The sequence below is a fragment of the Microcaecilia unicolor genome, chromosome 11 (genome assembly GCF_901765095.1).
Source record: "Microcaecilia unicolor chromosome 11, aMicUni1.1, whole genome shotgun sequence".
In the NCBI taxonomy this organism is placed as follows: domain Eukaryota; kingdom Metazoa; phylum Chordata; class Amphibia; order Gymnophiona; family Siphonopidae; genus Microcaecilia; species Microcaecilia unicolor.
Genome location: NC_044041.1, coordinates 114,264,993 through 114,286,120, shown reverse-complemented (window position 1 = coordinate 114,286,120; position 21,128 = coordinate 114,264,993). Strand labels below are relative to the sequence as shown.

The 21,128-nt window shown below is 49.8% G+C and overlaps 1 protein-coding gene across 2 annotated transcripts in view; it reads left to right on the top strand.

The window, feature by feature from the left end:
* The window catches only part of STIP1 (stress induced phosphoprotein 1), a 104,485-nt gene that overhangs the window by 9,659 nt on the left and 73,698 nt on the right, over positions 1-21,128 (top strand). For both annotated transcript variants that reach the window (XM_030218388.1, XM_030218387.1), the window contains exons 2-3: positions 17,923-18,132; positions 18,311-18,452. In XM_030218388.1, the coding sequence (XP_030074248.1) occupies positions 17,923-18,132; positions 18,311-18,452 (352 nt within the window). The remainder of the gene's footprint in view (positions 1-17,922; positions 18,133-18,310; positions 18,453-21,128) is intronic.

Here is a 21,128-nt window from a genome sequence, read left to right as displayed (position 1 = left end):
GAGTGTTGGAATCCAGGCTCCGAGGGTCCCACCCATAAGGTCACTGCTTAGGCACTTCCCATCCGTGCCGGTCCAGAGGTACACTGGAGAAGGAGAAATTAGATCTTCTCCGAGGACAAGCAGGCTGCTTGTTCTCACGATTGGGTGAGGTCCACGGCAGCCCCAGGACGGCAATCTTCCTAGCAACAAACTTTGTTAGAGCCTTCGGGTGTGCGCATGCGCAGCCGTCTTCCCACCTGTTGCGCGAGAGTCCCGCTTTAGTTCTTTTTTTTCTCCGTGGTAAGGGAGTGACTGCTTGCGGTCTCTCTCCGCCCTGAAAGAGCCCTCATTTTTTTTTTCTTTTACGTTGTATTCCTTAAATTAAAAAAAAACAAACCCTTATTTCTAAGTTTTTGGTCCTTGTAAGTTTTCTTTTGCTCCCGTCGCGGCCCTCTTAGGTCGCGCATACGCGTTTCATTTTTGTGCCTTTATTTTTTGGCACCATCGAGAATTTTGATTTCGCCGCCGCTATTTTTCCGTCCATATCATCAAATACGCCAGGCGGCTTCAAGACGTGTACTCGGTGCAACTGGGCGATCTCAGGTACCGACCCCCACGTGTGGTGTCTTCAGTGCCTTGGGCCTGACCATCGCCTGGACGCATGTAAGTTGTGTCTTAGCTTGAAAAAGCGGACACAGGCGTCGAGACAAGCTCTTCGGGATCGTTTTTTCGGAGCTTCACCAGGTTCTTCGGCGTTGACATCGGTACCGCGGTCGGCGTCGTCGATATCGGCACTGGAGATGGCATCGACCTCGGGAGCGCAGGTAATGGCTGTCCAGAGATCACACACTGGGAGCAGTGAGCCATTGAATGGGTCTCCACCTGCCTTGAAGACTCCTGCTGTGCAGGCCCAACGGGACTGACCACTCTCTGACCCGACCCTGAGGAGGTGTGTGGATTCCACATCCTCCTCGTCGGTACGAAGGAGTATCGATGACGTGCATCGAGCGAAAGGTGAAGAAGCATCATCATCGGTCTCCTAAGCACGGTACTGGGAGCTCCGGGGCATCGAAGGATTCGGCACCCGTGAAGCGCTAACGCTGGGAGGAGCGCTCACCTTCCATTCAGGACGTGTCGGTCTTCGGACAGCCCAGTACCGCCTCCTTGACTTCAACAGATTCTGGACCCGGTTCCTGCACCAACCCCGCAGCCTTGCTCGACAGAGACTCTGGACGAGCGCATCCAAGCCAGTTTCCCAGGTTTGCTGGAAGGGTTGCTGCGTCAGCCTGTTCCGGTGCCGGAGATGCTTGCGCCTTCGGCACCGTTGATGGAAGCGGCAGCTGGCTGTGGCCCCGAGGTGAGGTCTCCGACGCCGGTGCCGCTTGTGGCATCGACGTCTGCTGCCACCCAGGTCAACTCCCCATCGATGGAGGGAGCTTCATCACTGCTGGCACAGGGGTCGACTTCTCAGCACCGCCATCGGGGACATGGTTCCTCGGCGTCGAGACGGGCCCGGATTTGGACTGCAGTTCAAGAACTCTTGTCCGATACTGAGGAGGATGCCTCGTGGGATGAGGTAGAAGATCCCAGATATTTTTCTTCCGAGGAGTCTTGTGGTCTTCCCTCTGATCCTACTCCTTCACCAGAAAGAAAGCTTTCTCCTCCGGAGAGTCTTTATTTCTCTTCTTTTGTCCGGGAAATGTCTGTGGCTATTCCCTTCCCTGTGGTATTTTAGGAGCAGTCCAGGACTGAAATGCTCGAGGAATCATCCACTGTTCCCCTGCATAATGTTCTTAAAGAGACACTGCTGAGGAACTGGAGGAAACCACTAACTAACCCCACCATCCCTAAAAAAGCTGTGTCCCAATATCGGATTCATGGAGAACCTGAGTTGATGAAGTCGCAGTTACCTCACGACTCTATAGTTGTGGATTCCGCTCTCAAGAGGGCCAGGAGTACTAGAGATTTTGCCTCTGTGCCCCAGGGGCAAGAATCTAGGACTCCTGACTCGTTTGGGAGAAAGGCCTATCAGTACTCTATGCTTATGCCCAAGATTCAGTCATAGCAGCTGTACTCAAGCATCCACATGTGGAACAGTGTAAAGCAACTGGCGGACTTGGTGGACAAGCTCCTTGTGGAGCATGCCAGGCCTTTTCAGCAGGTGGACAGGCAGCTGAAGGCGTGTCGTAAATTCCTGTCCAGCGGTGCTTACGACTCTTTTGATGTTGCATCCAGAGCTGCTGCTCAGGGTATAGTGATGTGCAGACTCTCGTGGCTGCATGCCTCTGACCTGGACAATCGACTCCAGCAGTGGCTTGCGGATGTCCCTTGCTGGGGGGGGGATAATATTTTTGGCGAGAAAATTGAGCAGGTGGTCGAACAGCTCCACCAGCGGGAAACTGCTATGGACAATCTCTCCCGCCGGGTGCCTTCAGCTTCTACCTCATCAGGTAGACGTTTTTTCCGGGGAAGAAGGAGTGCTCCCTATGCCTACAATAAGCGTAGGTACAATCCTCCTTCCCGACAGCCTTCTCAGGCTCAGCCCCAGCGCGCTCATTCGTGTCAACAGCATGCGCCCAGACAGGCCCCTGCAGCTCCTCAGCAAAAGCAAGGGATGGGCTTTTGTCTGGCTCCAGCTGAGCATAGCCGCTATCAAAGTGTCCGTGCCAGACGATCTACTAGTCGGAGGGAGGTTAAAAGTTTTTCACCAAAGGTGGCCTCTTGTAACCTCCGATCCACCGATATAGTCCGGTTAGGATACTCCCTCAATTTGATCTCCAAATCTTCAAATTGCCCACCGGGAACTCAATCCTTCAGCTTCCAGCACAGGCAGGTACTTGCAGAGGAATGCTCCGCCCTTCTCAGCGCCAATGTAGTCGAGCCCGTTCCTCCAGGGCAGGAAGGGCTGGGATTCTATTCCAGGTACTTCCTTGTGCAAAAGAAAACAGGGGGGATGTGTCCCATCCTAGACCTAAGGGCCCTGAACAAATACCTGGTCCGAGAAAAGTTAAGGATAGTTTCTCTGGGCACCCTTCTTCCCATGATTCAGGAAAACGATTGGCTATGCTCTCTGGACTTAAAGGTTGCTTATACACACATCCCGATATTTCCAGCTCACAGGAAGTATCTTCGATTCCGTCTGAGAGCGCAGCACTTTCAGTATTGTGTGCTGCCCTTTGGTCTCGCGTCTGCGCCCAGGGTGTTTACAGAATGCCTGGCAGTAGTTGCAGCGTCGCTACGCAGACTGTGCATGTGTTCCCTTATCTTGACGATTAGCTGGTGAAGAACTTTGAGGCAGCAGCTCTACAGTCCATGCAGATGACTATTCAACTGCTGGAGCTATTTGGGTTTGTTATAAATTACCCCGTCCCATCTTCATCCTGTTCAAAGACTGGACTTTAGAGCAGACAGTCTTCTGTCTTTAGTTTCCATGGCCAGAGTGTCTCAGTGGGTCACAGCTCGGCAGATGTTGAGACTTCTGGGCCATATGGCCTCCACAGTTCATGTGACACCCATGGCCCGTCTTCACATGAGATCTGCTCAATGGACCCTAGCTTCCCAGTGGTATCAAGCTACAGGGAATCTAGAGGATGCTATCCAGCTGTCTACCGAATTTCACAATTCTCTTCAGTGGTGGACAATTCGATCCAATTTGACCTTTGGACGTCTTTTTCAAATTCCTCAACCTCAAAAAGTGCTGACAACGGATGCATCCCTTCTGGGGTGGGGAGCTCATGTAGATGGGCTTCACACTCAAGGAGCTTGGTCCATCCAGGAATCAGATATTCAGATCAATCTTCTGGAGTTGCGAGCGGTCTGGAACGCTCTAAAGGCCTTCAGAGACCGGCTGTCCAATCAAATTATTCAAATTCAGACAGGTTGCCATGTACTACATCAACAAGCAGGGGGGTACCGGATCTCGCCCCCTGTGTCGGGAAGCCGTTCAGATGTGGCTTTGGGCTCTCCGTTACGGCATATTTCTCCAAGCCATGTATCTGGCAGGCGTAAACAGCAGTCTGGCCGACAGGTTGAGCTGGATCATGCAACCTCACGAGTGGTCGCTCAACTCGGGCATAGTGCGCAAGATCTTCCAAGCGTGGGGCACCCCCTTGGTGGATCTTTTCGCCACTCGGATCAATCACAAAGTCCCTCAGTTCTGTTCCAGGCTTCAGGCCCATGACAGACTAGCGTCAGATGCTTTTCTCCTTCATTGGGGGAAGGGCCTTCTGTATGCATATCCTCCCATACCTCTGCTAGGGAAGACTTTACTGAAACTCAGTCAAGACCGTGGATCTGTGGTTCTGATTGCTCCTTTTTGGCCGCGTCATATCTGGTTCCCTCTTCTTCTGGAGTTGTCCTCCGAAGAACCGTGGAGATTGGAGTGTTTTCCAACCCTCATTACTCAGAACGAGGGGGCGCTTCTGCATCCCAACCTCCAGTCTCTGGCTCTCACGGCCTGGATGTTGAGAGCGTAGACTTCGCCTCCATGGGTCTGTCTAAGGGTGTCTCCCGAGTCTTGCTTGCTTCCAGAAAAGATTCCTCGAAGAGGTGTTACTCTTTTAAATGGAGGAGGTTTGCTGTCTGGTGTGACAGCAAGGCCCTAGATCCTCGTTCTTGTCCTACACAGACCCTGCTTGAATACCTTTTACACCTGTCAGTCTGGTCTCAAGACCAACTCCGTAAGAGTTCACCTTAGTGCAATTAGTGCTTTTCATTATCGTATAGAGGGTAAGCCTATCTCTGGACAGCCTTTAGTTATTCGCTTCATGAGAGGTTTGCTTTTGTCAAAGCCCCCTGCCAAACCTCCACCTGTGTCATGGGATCTTAACGTCGTCCTCACTCAGCTGACGAAACCTCCTTTTGAGCCTCTGAATTCCTGCCATCTGAAGTACTTGACCTGGAAGGTCATTTTCTTGGTGGCTGTTACTTTAGCTCGTAGGGTCAGTGAGCTTCAAGCCTTGGTAGTACATGCTCCTTATCTCAAGTTTCATCACAACAGAGTAGTCCTCCGCACTCATCCTAAGTTCTTGCCGAAGGTGGTGTTGGAGTTTCATCTGAACCAGTCAATTGTCTTGCCAACATTTTTTTCCCGTCCTCATACCCACCATGCTGAACGTCAGTTGCATACATTGGACTGCAAGAGAGCATTGGCCTTTTTATGTGGCGCGGACAAAGCCCCTTCAGACAGTCCGCCCAAATGTTTGTTTCTTTCAATCCCAACAGAAGGGGAGTCGCTGTCGTGAAACGCACCATTTCTAATTGGCTAGCAGATTGCATTTCCTTCACTTATGCCCAAGCTGGGCTGACTCTTGAGGGTCATGTCACGGCTCACAGTGTTAGAGCCATGGCAACGTCGGTGGCCCACTTGAAATCAGCCACTATTGAAGAGATTTGCAAGGCTGCGACGTGGTCATCTGTCCACACATTCACATCTCACTACTGCCTTCAGCAGGATAGCCGACGCGACAGTCTGTTTGAGCAGTCGGTGTTTCAGAATCTGTTCGAGGTTTAGAATCCAACTCCACCCCCCTAGGCCCATTTTTATTCTGTTCCAGGCTGCACTCTCAGTTAGATGTTCTGGTTCGTAGGTCAATCCTTGTTATGTCCTCGCCGTTGCGAGGCCCAATTGACCTTTTTTATGTTTTGAGTGAGCCTGGGTGCTAGGGATACCCCAATCGTGAGAACAAGCAGCCTGCTTGTCCTCTGAGAAAACGAAGGGATACCTGTAGCAGGTATTCTCCGAGGACAACAGGCTGATTATTCTCACAAACTCGTCCGCCTCCCCTTTGGAGTTGTCCTTTGTCTTTGTTATTGCTTTCTAATTTAACTAAAGCGGGACTCTCAGACGACGGGCGGGAAGATAGGTGTGCGCGCCCGCGCGCTCGAAGGCTCTAGCAAAGTTTGGGGCTGCCTGGGGCTGCCATGGACGTCCCCCAATCGTGAGAACAATCAGCCTGCTGTCCTCGGAGAATACCTGCTACAGGTATGTATCTTCGCTTTATCTGCTAATTTGCTTTCCCTTTGTCCCTCTGGACAGGCACACAGACCACTCGGGCGATGTACGGTTGGTCTATATTTGCTTTCGCTGGAGTGGGTTCTCTTACCGCCCCCCCCCCCCTTATTTTCGGGGCAGTTTAAGGCAGTTGCAGAGTGGCTTTTTCTTTTTCTCAGGATGAACATGAATGAAGTTACATAACCAGAAATTATAGTAACCTTCCTGGTGCTTGTTCTAGATGCCAGGTCTGAGGATGTTCAGTTCTTTGGCATCGATTCAGTGTTGGGGGGTGGAGGTGGAGACCTTGTTTCACTGTTGGCACCACATGTTCTTTCATTGTTTGTAGTTGGTTGTCTTTCGTCGTTCTTTGGGGTGTTCTCTTGCAGTGGGCTCTTTGGGGATCTGCTTTTCTCTTGTAGACTGACTTTCAGGGGACTGCACAACCCACTTATGCACTCCTACCAGCAGATGGATACTAAGAACATGCTGCGCTTGAAGTGAATGTATTTCTCATCCGTGTCTGTCCAGAGGGACTAAGGGAAACCAAATTAGCAGGTAAGATCTGTTTTCTCCTTAAAGGTTCTTTATGCCGATTAAAGAGAAACGTTGCCAACAAAGTAGATCTTAGTATAATCTCCTCTTGTGATTTCTCCAAAATATATCGTTTAGGTTCAGACTGTCAGGAAACATACATCAATGATTTTCTCACAGGAATAGATTGCTTCTTAGAAACCGGTAGAAAATAAATTCTGTACAGCGAAGGGAGTACCTCGGAATATTTAAACACCTCTTGGAGATACTTAGAACATTTCCTTAGATGTCATTGACATAAACTGAGGAAAAATTAGCAGGTGCAAGTTCAAGAATCAAGTGTAGTTCTCAAAATTCTCAGCTTTTCTCTGAAACAGACTATCTTGTAATATAGTAGCGTGAAAATTTTTAACCTGATCAACTTGGCCTGTCAGTTCTTCAATCTTCCCTCCATACGTTTTCAAAGTTCTGAGACTTAGCAGAGTTTTCACCCACCATGGGAAATACTAAGAAGTATATCTTGTATATGATTCCAGTCCAGCCCAAATGGACTTGTCGCCTCTGACAGTTTAACGGGGGGGGGGGGGGGGGGGGGAGATTTCCTGTGGCGTGTGCCTTAGCACATCCTGACAGTGACAAAGGCACTGAGGTAGAGGGCAAAGCCTGCCCTCCATCAGAGGCTAGTTGCGGCAGTGAAGTTCCAGACAAACAGCGTTTTGGGCATTGTCTTGCTTCAGAGTGCCAGGGGAACAACTGAACCAGTCAGGCTGAGTGACACCTTGCTCTCTAGCGCAGGGCTCTTCCTCTCACCCTGTGCAGCAGAAACGTCTGAATCAGCATTCACTTGAGTGAACCGAGTAATCTCTGCCACAAAGGAAAACCAACTGAACTGGAGGGAGCCCAAGGCTTCCCTTTCCATTTAGGCATCGGGGAAAAGGTAAGAGCACCAGAAAATCAGGACCCCCCCAAAAAAACAAAAAAAACAAAACCGGAGGTCCAGGTGGAACTCAGTTCAACATGTCCTTGCTAGTGGCCATCTTTCCCCCTCCTTTAATACATGGAATATATTTGGTCTGGGCTTCCAAGATGATATTTTTGAATAGCATCCATGCCTGAAGTAAATTTTTGACCTTTGTAGCTGCTCCTCTGTTCGTTTCTCCAGGGACAAGCAGGCCATTATTTCTTACAGTTGGGTAATGTGGTGCCGCATTACCTGGTCTGGAGCTTATAACGAGCTTTAAGAGCTTTGTGGCGCTCAAAAGACACTCTACTGCGCATGCGCGGGTGCCTTCCTGCCCACCGCAAAGGCATGGTTACCGCTGTTGTTTTTCTACTGTGGTGAAGAGAGGTTATTTCCTTGTCATCGAGCAGATGAATCCACTACGAGTGGGTTGTGTCCATCAACCAGCAGGGGGAGATAGAGAGCACTGAAAAACCATAGTGCCTCTTGGCCAGCTAGCTCCATCTGCCTCTTCAGTGTTCTCTATCTCCCCAGCAGGGTGGTTGCAGCTTGTTCATGCTCCTTCAGAAAATCTGCCTGGGGTGACTCCTGTGCTTTTGCCAGTTGTAGCAGGGGTGTTGTGGCTGATGGTGCCCACTTTAAAGGCAAGTAGGTTAGCCTTGTCCCTGTCTTTGCCCACGCTGTGGATGCAGGCACATAGGTTCGCCCTTTCCCTGCCTTTCCCACACTACTAATCCTCCAGAGTGGAATTTGCCTCTTTCGCTGTTGCCTCAAACTTTCCTTACAGCGTTAACTTTTTTTTTTTTTTTTTTTTTTTAATGTCGTGCTTTGGCGCTGCGATCCCAGAAAAGAGGTTTTCTTCTGTTGTGCAGCCTGACCGGAGCTCGGAGACTCGGTCTGGTGAGGTAAGAGCATTTTGTAGCTCCTCCGGGGAGGGCCCGCGTTCTGGACGATTTTGGCGCGAATCCGCCATTTTGAATTTCCGCCGCTTTCGGCAATGACTGCTGAGAAAGTAAAGCGCTGTTCCGTTTGTGGCAAGCGCAAATCTGCAGCGGGGCTCTGTAAGGCGTACTTTTCAGACGGTAGAGCCAGCCCGAGCATGGCGAGCGATGTTCCTTACCGCTCCATGGAGCTGGCAGCGGGCGCCATTTTGGAACAGCATGGCACGACCCCCGCTGAGGCGGAGGGGTTTGAGCCTGGAGGGGCGCCTCGTGTAGAGGTTAATAAGAGCTGTTTCCCCCGGACTGGAACCGGGAGGCCAGGGTGAGCCATTTTCCCCTGAATTTGTTTTATTGCTGCATAATGCATACATCTTAAAAAGAGCTCTTTCGCAGAGGTCCTCTGCGGGCCTGCTTTCTGTATCCCTTCCAGTGGAGTCTGGCCTTGGATTACCATCAGGCGCATTTTCCCCTGACAGATGGCCGCAAGACAAGTGCAGAAGGGTGGATTTCCTTCAGAGAGTGGCGCAACCTCCCCCCCGTGGTCGGGATGTGAGGTCTCTGAGGCCTTCTTGGTCTGGAGAGCCAGAAGATGGTGCAGGATTGCCACCGGATCCAGATGATCCTTCCGCGGTGAGGATTTTCCACCGCGATGAGCTGCCAGCACTTATTACTAATGCCTTGCAGGTCCTCTCTATAGAAGACCCTGGGAGTACTGAGACCTCCTCTGGTAATCCGAGGATGGCAAGTACTAAGAAGCCTGCTCAAGCCTTTCCTTTGCAAGACTCCATCCAAGAGCTTATCACGGCTCAATGGGCTGACCCCAAGGGGCCTTTGAAAGTCGCCAGGGCTATGGGGCAATTATACCCTCTAAGTGAGGAGCATTTGGCGCACCTAGCAGTGCCTAAAGTGGATGCCCTAGTCATGGCTGTGACAAAGAAAACTACCCTCCCAGTGGAAAAAGGAGTTGCCCTGAAGGACATGCAGGACCGTCGCCTGGAGGCAGCTATGAAACGGTCCTTTGAAATTTCAGGCCTATCCTTACGGGCGTCTGCATGCAGCTGCTACGCTGCCCTTGCCTGCCTCGCTTGGTTACAACAGGCAGTGGAACAGCCCGGAGATGGAGTGGAGGCCCTTACGGAGGTGGCACCGCGGATGGAGTCGGCCTTGTCATTTTTGGCTGACGCCCTTTATGATCTGGTCAGAGCTTCAGCTAATCAGATGGCTGTAGTGGTAGCGGCTCGCCGTCTTCTGTGGCTACGGCATTGGGCAGCTGACATGGTCTCTAAGCAAAGGTTGGTGAAGTTGCCCTTTCAAGGCCTTCTCCTGTTTGGTGAGGAGTTGGAGAAAATTGTTAAAGGCCTGGGGGATGCCAAACCCCAGCGCTTACCCGAGGATAAGCCGCGGCCTTCTTCCAAGGGTCAGGCGGTTCCCTCCTCTTACAGACCTCGCTTCCGTGAAGCTAGAAGGTACCGCCTGGGGCGTTCTGCTGGGTTCACTTCGCGTGCCCGTTTTCAGCAGAGGAACTCCTTTCGCTCAGACAAACGTTCCGCAGCAGCAGGCTCAAGACCTGGAGTTCAAGGGCAACACTCGCGATGGTGCGCCGGCCCCCTACTCGATTCCTGTGATAGAAGGACGACTTTCTCGAGGAGTGGGCCAAGATTACCTCAGATCAGTGGGTCTTGGACCTGATCAGAGAAGGCTACAGAATAGAATTCATGCCCCGATAAGAGACGTGTTTGTGGAGTCCCGATGCAGTTCTGCCGCCAAACGGGCGGCGGTAGAGGAGACCTTGCAAGGCTTGATTCACATTGGGGCGGTTTCCCCCATGCCTCCCGCCGAATGCGGCTCTGGCCATTACTCCATTTACTTTGTGGTGCTGCAAAAAGGAGGGTCTTTTCGGCGTATCCTAGACTTAAAATAAGTCAACAAGTCTCTGAACGTATGGTATTTTCACATGGAAACCCTGTGCTCTGTCATAGCGGCGGTACAGCCAGGAGAGTTTCTCACGTCTCTGGACCTGAAAGAAGCTTACTTGCACATACCAATTTGGCCCCCACACCAGAGGTTTCTGCGTTTTGCGTTGATGGGAAAACATTTCCACTTTCGGGCCTTGCCTTTTGGCCTCGCCACAGCTCCCCGAACCTTTTCCAAGGTAATGGTGGTAGTAACTGCTTTTCTCAGGCGAGAGAGTATTCGGGTTCACCCGTACCTAGACGACTGGCTCATCAGAGCAGACTCTGTAGAAGAGAGTCATCAGGTTACAGCCAGAGTGGTGTCAGTACTGCAATCTCTGGGTTGGGTCGTCAGTATAGCCAAAAGTCACCTGACTCCCTCTCAATCTCTAGAATATTTGGGGGTCCGGTTCGACACGGCCTCGGGGATGGTCTTCCTACCCGAGGAAAGGCGGTGTAAGCTTCAGAATCAGGTCCGTCTGCTCCTGAGGATGCCTCGCCCGCGAGATTGGGACATAGTCCAGCTGTTGCGGTCGATGACAGCCACTTTGGAAGTGGTGCCTTGGGTGAGAGCGCACCTGAGACCTCTGCAGTGTTCCCTGCTTCAATGGTGGTCTCCAATTTCTCAGGATTATCAATGCAGACTCACGTGGCTCCCTGTGGCCTGGCTCAGTATGGAGTGGTGGCTCTTGACAGCATGTTGCGGTGAGGAATGCTGCTAGCGCTCCCCGATTGGTACCTGGTGGTAACAGATGCCAGTCTGAAGGGCTGGGGTGCACATTGCCGGGGAAGGCATGCCCAGGGTCTCTGGACACACGAGGAGTCGGAGTGGTCCATCAATCACTTGGAGTTGAAAGCGATTTTCCAGGCGCTTCTTGTCTTTCAGTTGACCCTGGAAGGATTGGCTGTCAGTTCTGTCGGACAACACGACAGCAGTGGCCTACATAAATCGCCAAGGAGGCACTCAGTGCATAGCACTAGCAGCGCAGGCCGCGCAGATTTGCCACTGGGCCGGGCTTCATCTGCAGTTTCTGTCAACAGCTCATATTGCAGATCAGAGCAACATGCAAGCCGATTATCTGAGCAGGAATCAGATCGACCCAGCGGAGTGGGAACTTGCAGACGAAGTATTCCTGCAGATATGTGCTAAATGGGAAAAACCCGTAATGGATCTTATGACGTCAAGCAAGTCCCGTGCTTCTACAGCAGACGGAGAGATCCTTGCTCGGCAGGGTTGGATGCCTTGGCTCAGCTCTGGCCTCATGGCCTCCAGTATGTGTTCCCTCTGTGGCCCTTGATAGGGCAAGTACTCCTGCGGATTCGGCTCCACCAAGGAGAGGTGGTTCTCATTGCCCAGGATTCGCCCAGGAGGCCGTGGTATGCGGACCTCCGGCGGATGCTGGTAGAGGATCCCTGCCGTTACTTCTGGTACCGAACCTGTTGTCACAGGGCCCGGTGACCATGGAGGATGCCTGCCACTTTGGTCTTATGGCATGGCTATTGAGAGGGCGCAATTGAGAGACGAGGGATATTCCAGTAAAGTGATTTCCACTCTCCTACAGGCCCGCAAGCATTCCACTTCTGTGGCTTATGCCAGGATTTGGCGCCAGTTTGAGGCTTGGTGTGCTTCTAAAGCGATTACACCCATGCGGGCTTTTGTCTCGCTGATACTTGACTTTTTGCAGGATGGTTTACAAAAAGGCTTGGCCTATAATTCCCTGCGTGTTCAAGTGGCAGCCTTAGCATGCTTTCAAGGGAAGGTCGCTGGCCTCTCTCTGGCTGCTTGCCCGGATGTGACACGGTTTCTTAGAGGTATGCTTCGGCTCCGTCCTCCCTTGCGGGCTCCGTGTCCGGCCTGGAACCTGGGGTTAGTTTTAAAGGCCCTTCACTGTTCACCCTTCGAGCCGCTTAGGCAAGCTTCGGAGAAGGATGTGACCTTAAAGACGGTCTTTTTGGTGACCGTGACATCGGTGAGACGGGTATCTGAGCTCCAGGCGCTGTCCTGTCGATACCCATTTCTGCAATTCTCAGAGTCCAGAGTAAAGGTTCTTACCTTGGTAATTTTCTTTCCTTTAGTCATAGCAGATGAATCCATGAGCCCTCCCTCAGTGGTTCATTATGTGATTTATGTTACTTTTATGTTCAGTTTTTCCTGTAGATATGTTCCCTCATTGGGAGAAGTTGGAAAACAGTCTTAAGGATTTCTGTTCAGTTACAGGAGAATGAGTTCATTCCCTCCAGGTGGATGAGTCCATTCCCTTCTTTGACTTATAGTTCCAGTTTTGGGGCGTTCATCCGCTGTGAGGAAAGTTCATGCTATTATGCTTTGCGGTGTAACACTGCTTTGGAAGCTTCAAATACTGAAGAGGCAGATGGAGCTAGCTGGCCAAGAGGCACTATGGTTTTTCAGTGCTCTCTATCTCCCCCTGCTGTTTGATGGACACAACCCACTCGTAATGGATTCATCTGCTATGACTAAAGGAAAGAAAATTACCAAGGTAAGGACCTAATTTTCCCATTTGTGATTTCTCTTCCCTCCCGGTCTGGAATAGCTGGTTTTTTTTGTGCCTTTTTGGCTTTTTTCCGCAATTTATTTCGCTGTGCCTGTCTGGGCTTCAGTCCCCTTCTCGTCCCATACAGTTTTAGTTATTTTTTTTCCTTTTTTTAAAGTTTCCTTTATTTTTCATGACTTAGGATACGTTTAGGCCTAGTCTTCGGTCAGGTTTTTTCCTTGACTTTTTCTGGTGCCTTGCCCCTTTTTTTTTTTTTTTTTTTCAGGCACCATCACATCTTTTGATTTGGTTGCAGAAGTTTTTCCTTCAGTGTCCGTTAAAGTACCCAGTGACTTTAAGTGTTGTACCCAGTGCAATTGGATAGTCTCTGGCAAAGACACTCATTCTTGGTATCTTCAGTGTTTAGGGCCCGACCATAGCCCTGCCAACTGTGTCCTTTGTCTTCTGATGAAGAAGAGGACTCGAATGTCTATAGAGGCTCAACGCGAGGAGACTTTTAGAGCCAGGTCCGAGTCCTCGACATTGGCATTGACGTTGAAGATTGCATTGGTCCATACAACTGCTTCGAGTCCTATGGACACTGGTAGCAGTAGTACTTCGAGTGGGTCTCCACCAGTCTCGATGCTAACTGCTGGCCAGGGCCCCCGAGACTGGGCAGTGTTGGACCTGACCCCGAGACGACTTGAGGATTCAGCATCATCCTCGTCGGCACAGAGGAGTCTCGATGCCTAGCTCTGGGCGAAGGCCAAGAATCATCGGTCATTCTTGACATGTTGTGCCGGGAGCTCTGGGGCGTTGAGGGATTTAGCACCAGAGAAGCGTCTGCGCTGGGAGAATCGCTACCCCTCTATTCAGGAGGTACTGATGCGCCAGGGTTAAGCCAGGGCCTGACTCCTGTCTCTGCCCCATAGTTCTTCAGCCTGTCTTGGAGTCTGCACCCCAGTCTTTCCCGGTGTTGGCCCTTGATGAACGTTTCCGGACCTGTTTCCAGAGCTGCTGTAAGGCCTTTTGCAACAGTGTGCATTGGTATCTGGGGTGCTTGTGCCTACCATGCCACCCGTTGTGGCCCTGCTTGGTCCTCAGTCTGCAGTGTGGCCTCCAACGCCGGCACCCCCTCTACATTGGTGAAGGGAGCTTTGCCGGAGTCGAGGTGGGAGCTGACTCTTTGACGTGGCTCCTCAAAGTCGAGGCAGGCTCGGTCTCAGCCCTTCAATGAGGAGTTTGACACTGATGAGGAATGCTCATGGAAGTCGACAGGAGGATGCATCCTATGGCATCCCCTATGAACCCTCCCCTCCTCTTGAAAGGAGAAAATCTCCTCCGGAGAGCCGTTCGTTCCCCTCTTTTGTGAAGGAAGTGGCTGAGGCTGTTCCATTTCATTTGCTAGTGGAGGATGAGCCCAGGGCTAAGATGCTCGAGGTACTAGACTACGAGTCTCCTCCTAGGGAGGCTGTGACTGTCCCTCTCCATGAGGTACTCGAAGAAGTCCTTGATAGGAACTGGGAGACCTTCTGTCGGTCTCTGTCCTGACTAAGAAGATCGACACCATGTATCGGATTCACAGCAGATCTGGTTGTTGCCTCACAATTCCATGGTGGTGGATTCCTTGCTATCGACCATCTTTCCCCCTACTTCCTCCTTTTAGTACATGGAATATATTTGGTCTGGGCTTCTAAGATGATATTTTTGAATAGCATCCACGCTTGATGTAAATTTTTGACCTTTGTAGCTGCTTCTCCTCTAAGTTTTTACCATTTTCATAGTCTCCTTTTTGATAGTTAAAAGCCAACGTTGGATTTCCTGTGTGTACTTTAGAGATTATATCAAATCTGATCATGTTATGATATAAAGTGTTCCCAGCACTATTAACTCCTGCATAAGGTCATGTGTGCCACTAAGGACTAGCTCTAGAATTGTTCCCCCTCTTGTTGGTTGTGAACCAGCTGCTCTATAAAGCAGTCCTTGATTTCATCAAGGAATTTTACCTCCCTAGCATGCCCTGATGTTACATTTACCCAGTCAATGTCGGAGTGATTAAAATCACCCATTATTATTGTGTTCCCCAGTTAGCCTCCTTAATTTCTGATAACATTTCTGCGTCTGTTCGTACTGGCCAGGTGAAGATAGTACACTCCTGTTGCTGATCTTTTTCTCTTTACACATGAAATTTCTGTCTCTAGGGATTCCAAGATGTGTTTTGTGTCCTGCATAATTTTTAGTCTGTTCGATTCAAGGCCCTTCTTAATGTATAATTCTATTCCTCCACCAATTCGGTCCATCCTATCACTGTGATATAATTTGTACCCTGGTATGACAGTGTCTTCCATTGGTTATCTTCCTTTCTTCCAGGTCTCAGAGAGGCCTATTAAATCTATTATTTATTTAGTGCAGTATACTCTAATTCTCCCATCTTATTTCTTAGGCGCTTCTGACATGCATAGACACTTTAAACAATGTTGTTTCTGCTTATAACTTGCTCAGCAGTTGACAGTGATAATTTGTGATCTTTTAAATCTGACTGTTCTTGTTCTACTGTGGTTTTTACCGCAGTCTTGGTATCAGGATGCCCTATCTTCCTGTTTTGGTGATAGCTTTTAAAGATACCTTGTTCCAAGCCACGTGCTTTTGAGCGACTGTTGGCCTTCCCCCAGTTTGTAGTTTAAAAGCTGCTCTACTTTTTAAATGTTGATGCCACAGCCTGGTCCCACCCTGGTTAATCTGGAGCCCATCTTTCTGGAATGGGCTCCGCTTTCCCCAGAATGTTGCCCAGTTCCTAACAAAACTAAATCCCTCCTTCCTGCACCATTTCCTCATCCACGCATTGAGACTTTGAAGCTCTGCCTGTCTCTTGAGTCCTGCATGTGGAATGGGGAGCACTGCTGAAAATGCTATCTTGAAAGTTCTAGATTTGAGCTTTATACCCAAGAGCCTAAGTTTGACTTCTAGAACCTCCCTCCTACATGTACCAAGACAGGCTGCTCCCCAACACTGTCTAAAATCTTATCTAGATGCCACGTGAGGTCCACCACCTTCGCACCAGATAGGCAAGTGACAAGTGATCTTCATGTCCACCAGCTACCTACATGCCTAATGATTAAATCTCCAACTACAACAGTCCTAACTCTTCCTTCTTGGGCAGGTGGGACTTCTTTACTATGTCACAAGCACAATGAAAACTGTAGACTATAATCTTACAGCACAAAACCTCCACTGAAAAATTGTCAGCATTGAAACTCAAAACCTTATTCATAGCAATGATAGTGAGATCTATTAAAACGTGAAGGGAGGAAAAGCCTCAAACTCCGTCCAGGACTCCTTTCGACAAGCAAATGTCCTCACAGACCAATGGAGCACCCTCACAGGCATAAAAACCGTCCTTCTATTATTCAAATATATTTTTGTAAGTCTGTAGAAAAGTTTTAAAAAAGTTTTTAAACACCAATGTTCAAAGTTTTCTGTGTAGACAGACATTCAAAGAAAACTTTCTCACAATAGAATCACTCAGATTTCACATCAGTAAATTGTCATAGTAGTTTCATCAACACATGCTAGACAAAAGCAAATATTCAGCAAAACTTGCAACACTTATCTGGAGTGTAAGAGGAGTAATAATGGTCTCAAAAATATATTTGAACAACAGAAGGGAGGTTTTTATGCCTGTGAGGGTGCTCCATTGTTCTGTGAGGACATTTGCTTGTCAGAAGGGTCCTGGCCTGAGTTTGAGGCTGAGTCCCCAAACTGTGCGGCTTTTCCTCACTTCATGTTTTAACAGATCGCAGTGTCATTGCTATGAATAAGTTTTGAGCTCTCTAATGTTGATAACTTATCTACTATGTCCCTGTAGGCCTCCTGTATAAACCTCTGCCTCAGCTCCTCCAAGTCTGCTATTCTAGCCTCCAGAGATCGGACCCATTCCCTGAGTGCTAGGAGCTGTTTGCACTGAGTACACATGTAGGACTTCTCACCAACTAGGAGATAAATCAAACGTGACACTCTGCAATAGCTTCCATCTTGCTGCTGGACTGCTGCTTGTATCTTATTAGTGATTTCTTAATTACGTTATTAATGGAGTGGGAATATGTAAACTAACGTCTCCTAAGATTGCTAGTTATATGCTAGGCTGTGCTAATGTTTAGTCTTTTCTTTATTTTAATGTTAATAGGTTCCTCGTTATGGATCTAAGTAGACTGTATTTCGAAGAGCCAAATTCTGGCTGATAGAAGACTACAAATTTAATTATGGCATCTGTAATTGGTTCAAGGGCCTATAAATGGAAGATTAGGCCAGGGGGTGGCTTCTGTGCCTATTAATTGTGCTTTATACTGATTCTATAGTAACTGTAAAATAGCCCCTTAAATACTAGCCTATGGAACTGTAACAGACTTTATATGCTAAGAAAAACTATGCCCTAAACTCCTTTGCTAAGTGAGCAGAGTAACTTAAAATAAAGTCCCTGGTTTAACCTATTTAATTCTAAGTCTACTTTTCCCCAAGTTTAAAATCAATTTCCCAGGAAATTCTTACCAGTGAAGATCTACCCCTCTCTGGAAGTCTTCTCAACAGCACCTTTTCTCATGGACCTCTGCATAAAGCTTCTAGTATTAACTACATAAAAACAATCATCTTCATTTGTGAGGGAACACTTGTATTCAAAAATTGTAAACATTTCAGGCTCCCTATATCTATTCCAAGTCGTGTGAGGCTCCTGTACCTGAATAGTGTGCTGTAAGACAACAGTAAATTTTATTTTCTTGGTTCTGTAGCAGAATGCCTAACTCTTTTGTTAGCTCTTTATGTGCATTTCTATAGCACCTTTATCAACTTCTTCTTGGCAGCTTGCAGCACATAATTTCCCCCCAACCACCCCCCCCCCCCAAAAAAAAAAAACCCCAAAACTTTCCAAACTCTCCTTTTCACAGTTGTGAATTATTGGTGGTTCTAGAATTAAGTGCAGAGAGGCTGCAACAGTGACTTCTGTAACCGATGGGTCTTGGTTTAGGCATTTGTCCAGAGAGTATCACATATGCACCTTTTGTATTTCCTCTTCCAGGTAAATGAACTAAAGGAGAAGGGCAATAAAGCCTTGAGCTCGGGCAATACGGAGGAAGCTGTCAAGTATTACTCAGAAGCCATAAAGTTAGACCCGAAGAACCATGTTCTGTACAGCAACAGATCAGCTGCTTATGCTAAGAAGGGAGACTACCAGCGGGCTTATGAGGATGGCTGCAAAACTGTGGAGCTGAAACCTGACTGGGGAAAGGTGAGGGCCCAGCCCAGCTGGCTTTCTCTAGTTCCCAGAAACCCCAATAATCTTTCTGTATAAGGCAGATTTTCCCTTTATGTTCTTGGGACATTGATTATGCTTAGTGCCTGAGGCTCTTTAGAATGGTGGAAATGAAATTGGAAGGAGGTACTATACTGAGGTTTGTGTCATGCAGGGCTACTCGCGGAAGGCAGCTGCTTTGGAATTCCTCAATCGGTTGGAGGAGGCCAGGCGAACATACGAAGAGGGATTGAAGCATGAGGCAGGAAACCAGCAGCTGAAGGAGGGACTGCAGAGCGTGGAGGCCAGGTTGGCAGGTAAAAAGCAAAGGGAAGGGGGTGGTTGGTTCGAAATAGGAAAGGTAGTTGAGACTTCATGGGCTTGACCAAGCTGCAGCCTGTTGGCATGAAGGGAGTGAGGGAGGAAAAAATGGTGGTTCCACCACTCAGCACAGGATACTGGGGTAGGGAGTGCAGACGCAGGATGGACAGACTCCTGGATTCTCTGTAGATTGCCCAAAATTGGACGCGGCAACCAGATGGTGTGTGTAAACTCATTAGTCAATTGGGTGCTAAAAACCAATTCCTTGTCATCAGCAGCAGATGAATCCATTAACTGATGGGTTGTATCCGTCTGCCAGCAGGTGAAGATAGAGAACACTGAAAAACCATAGTGCCTCTTGGACGGCTAGCCCCAACTATTTCTCTGTCTCCCAGCAGGTGTGGACGTAGCTTGATGCTCCTGGATTACAGACTGCCTGGGGTGGCTCCTGTGCTTTGCCAGTTGAGCAGGGGTGTTGTGGCTGGTGGTGCCCACTTTAAAGGCATATATTTTCGCCCTTTCCTTGCCTTACCCATTCTCCATTCTCCCCGCCTCCTGGAGTCCCTCTGATGCTGCCTGCCTTCATCTTTCCTCACAGTGTTAAAAAAAAGAGTGCGCTTTTACTGCGTGGCTGTTCTGAGGCTTTTTCCAGTGATTCTGGTTCTGGCTCGTTGACTCTGTCTTCTGAGGTGAGTGGTGCCCAGCTAGCTCCTCCGGGGAGGTCCCGTGGACGCTGTTCCGATCGGGGTAAGTTTTGGCGCGAAGCCGCCATTTTATTGCTATATTCCCGTCCTATCGGATGATGGCTGCTGAAGGAGTTAAGCGCTGCTCCCATTGTGGTAAACGTAGATCAGCAGCGGGGTTGTGTAAAACGTGCTCCTTAGATGCTCACGCTAGTATGAGCATGGCGAGCGATGTTTCTTCCTGCTCGATGGAGCTGGCAGCGGGTGCCATTTTGGAAGCGCCGCATGCCTCAACCCTCGCGGTTGCGGAGGAGTCTGAGTGTAGGGGGTCGCCTCGTTTAGAGGCTGCCAGAGGAGTTCCTACATCCCGTTTCTCCTAATTCGGAGGCAGAGGGTCAGGGTGAGTTTTTCTCCCCTGAGTTTATGCTTTTAATGCATAAGGCTTTCATGCTGAAAAGAGCTGTGCCGCAGGTGTCTGACACTGTGTTGCATCCTGGCTTCCCTCCGGGTGTTGATGCCCCGGGGATGGCTTCAGAAGTTATTTCCTCCCCCGAGCGTTGGAAACATGCTAAACATAGACGGGTAAATTCGCTGTCCGAAAGTGGCGCATATCCCCCCCCCCCCCCCCCCCCCCGCCATGCTCGGGCTGTGGAGGGTCTGAGGGATCTGGCAGGCCCTCAGGGACGGATGATCCAGAGGGAGGGTGCCTGTTTGCCACTGGATTTGGATGATCTCAATGCGGTCCGGATTTTCCACCGCGATGAGCTGCCAGCTCTCATTACTGACGCCTTGCAGGCCCTCTTGATTTGATGATCCTGCTGAAGGCGAGGCCTCCTCTGTTAATCTTAGGATGGCGAGTACTAAGAAGCCTACTCGGGTCTTTCCGGTGCATGACTCCATCCAAGAGCTTATTTCTGCTCAATGGTCTGACCCCGATGGGCCTTTCAAAGTGGCCCGGGCTATGGGTCAGCTTTACCCTCTGCGTGAGGAGCTCTTGGCCCCTTTGGGGATACCTAAAGTGGATGCATTGGTCATGGCGGTGACAAAAAAGACCACTCTCCCAGTAGAGGGAGGGGTCGCTTTGAAAGACATGCAGGACCGGTGACTGGAGTCCGCGCTGAAGCAGTCCTTTGAAATTGCGGGCCTTGCCTTGAGAGCGCCTATTTGCAGTTCCTATGCAGCCTGGACATGTCTTTCCTGGCTACAGCAGGCGGTGGAACAGCTCGCTGATGGTGCGGGCCCCCTTTCTGAGGTTGCCCCGCGGATGGAGTCAGCCCTTTATGATCTGGTCAGATCCTCGGCTAAACAGATGACTGTGGCGGTGTCCGCCTGCCACCTTCTTTGGCTGTGGCATGGGGCGGCTGACATGGCTGATGAGGCTACCCTTTCGGGGCTTCCTGTTATTTGGAGAGGAATTGGAGAAGATTGTGAAAGACCTGGGGAAATCTAAACCCCAGCGGTTACCTGAGGATAGGCCGAGTCCTTCTTCCAAGGGTTCTGTGCTTCCTTCCTCTTCCAGACCTTGCTCCCGTGAAGCTCGCAGGTATCGCCCGGGGCGCTCTGCTTGGTTTTCTCAATGTGCCCGTTTTCAGCAGAGGAACTCATTTTGCTCGGACAAACGTTTCACAGGGGCCAGTTCAAGGCCGGGAGTTCAGGGGCGTCCTCCACAATGATGGGACGCTGGTCCACTCCTTGCCTGCAATAGGAAGACGTCTTTCCCGCTTTCTAGAAGAGTGGACCAAGATTACCTCAGATCAGTGGGTCCTGGACCTGATCAGAGAAGGTTACCGACTGGAATTTGGTGCCCCAGTGAGAGACGTGTTTGTGGAGTCCCGATGCGGCACTGCTGTAAAACGGGCGGCTGTAGAGGAGACCTTACAAGTCTTGCTGCTCCTCAGAGCGGTGATCCCGGTGCCTCCCGCCGAACGCAGCCGCTATTCCATTAATTTTGTCGTGCCGCGAAAAGGCGTGTGTTTCAGACCGATCCTT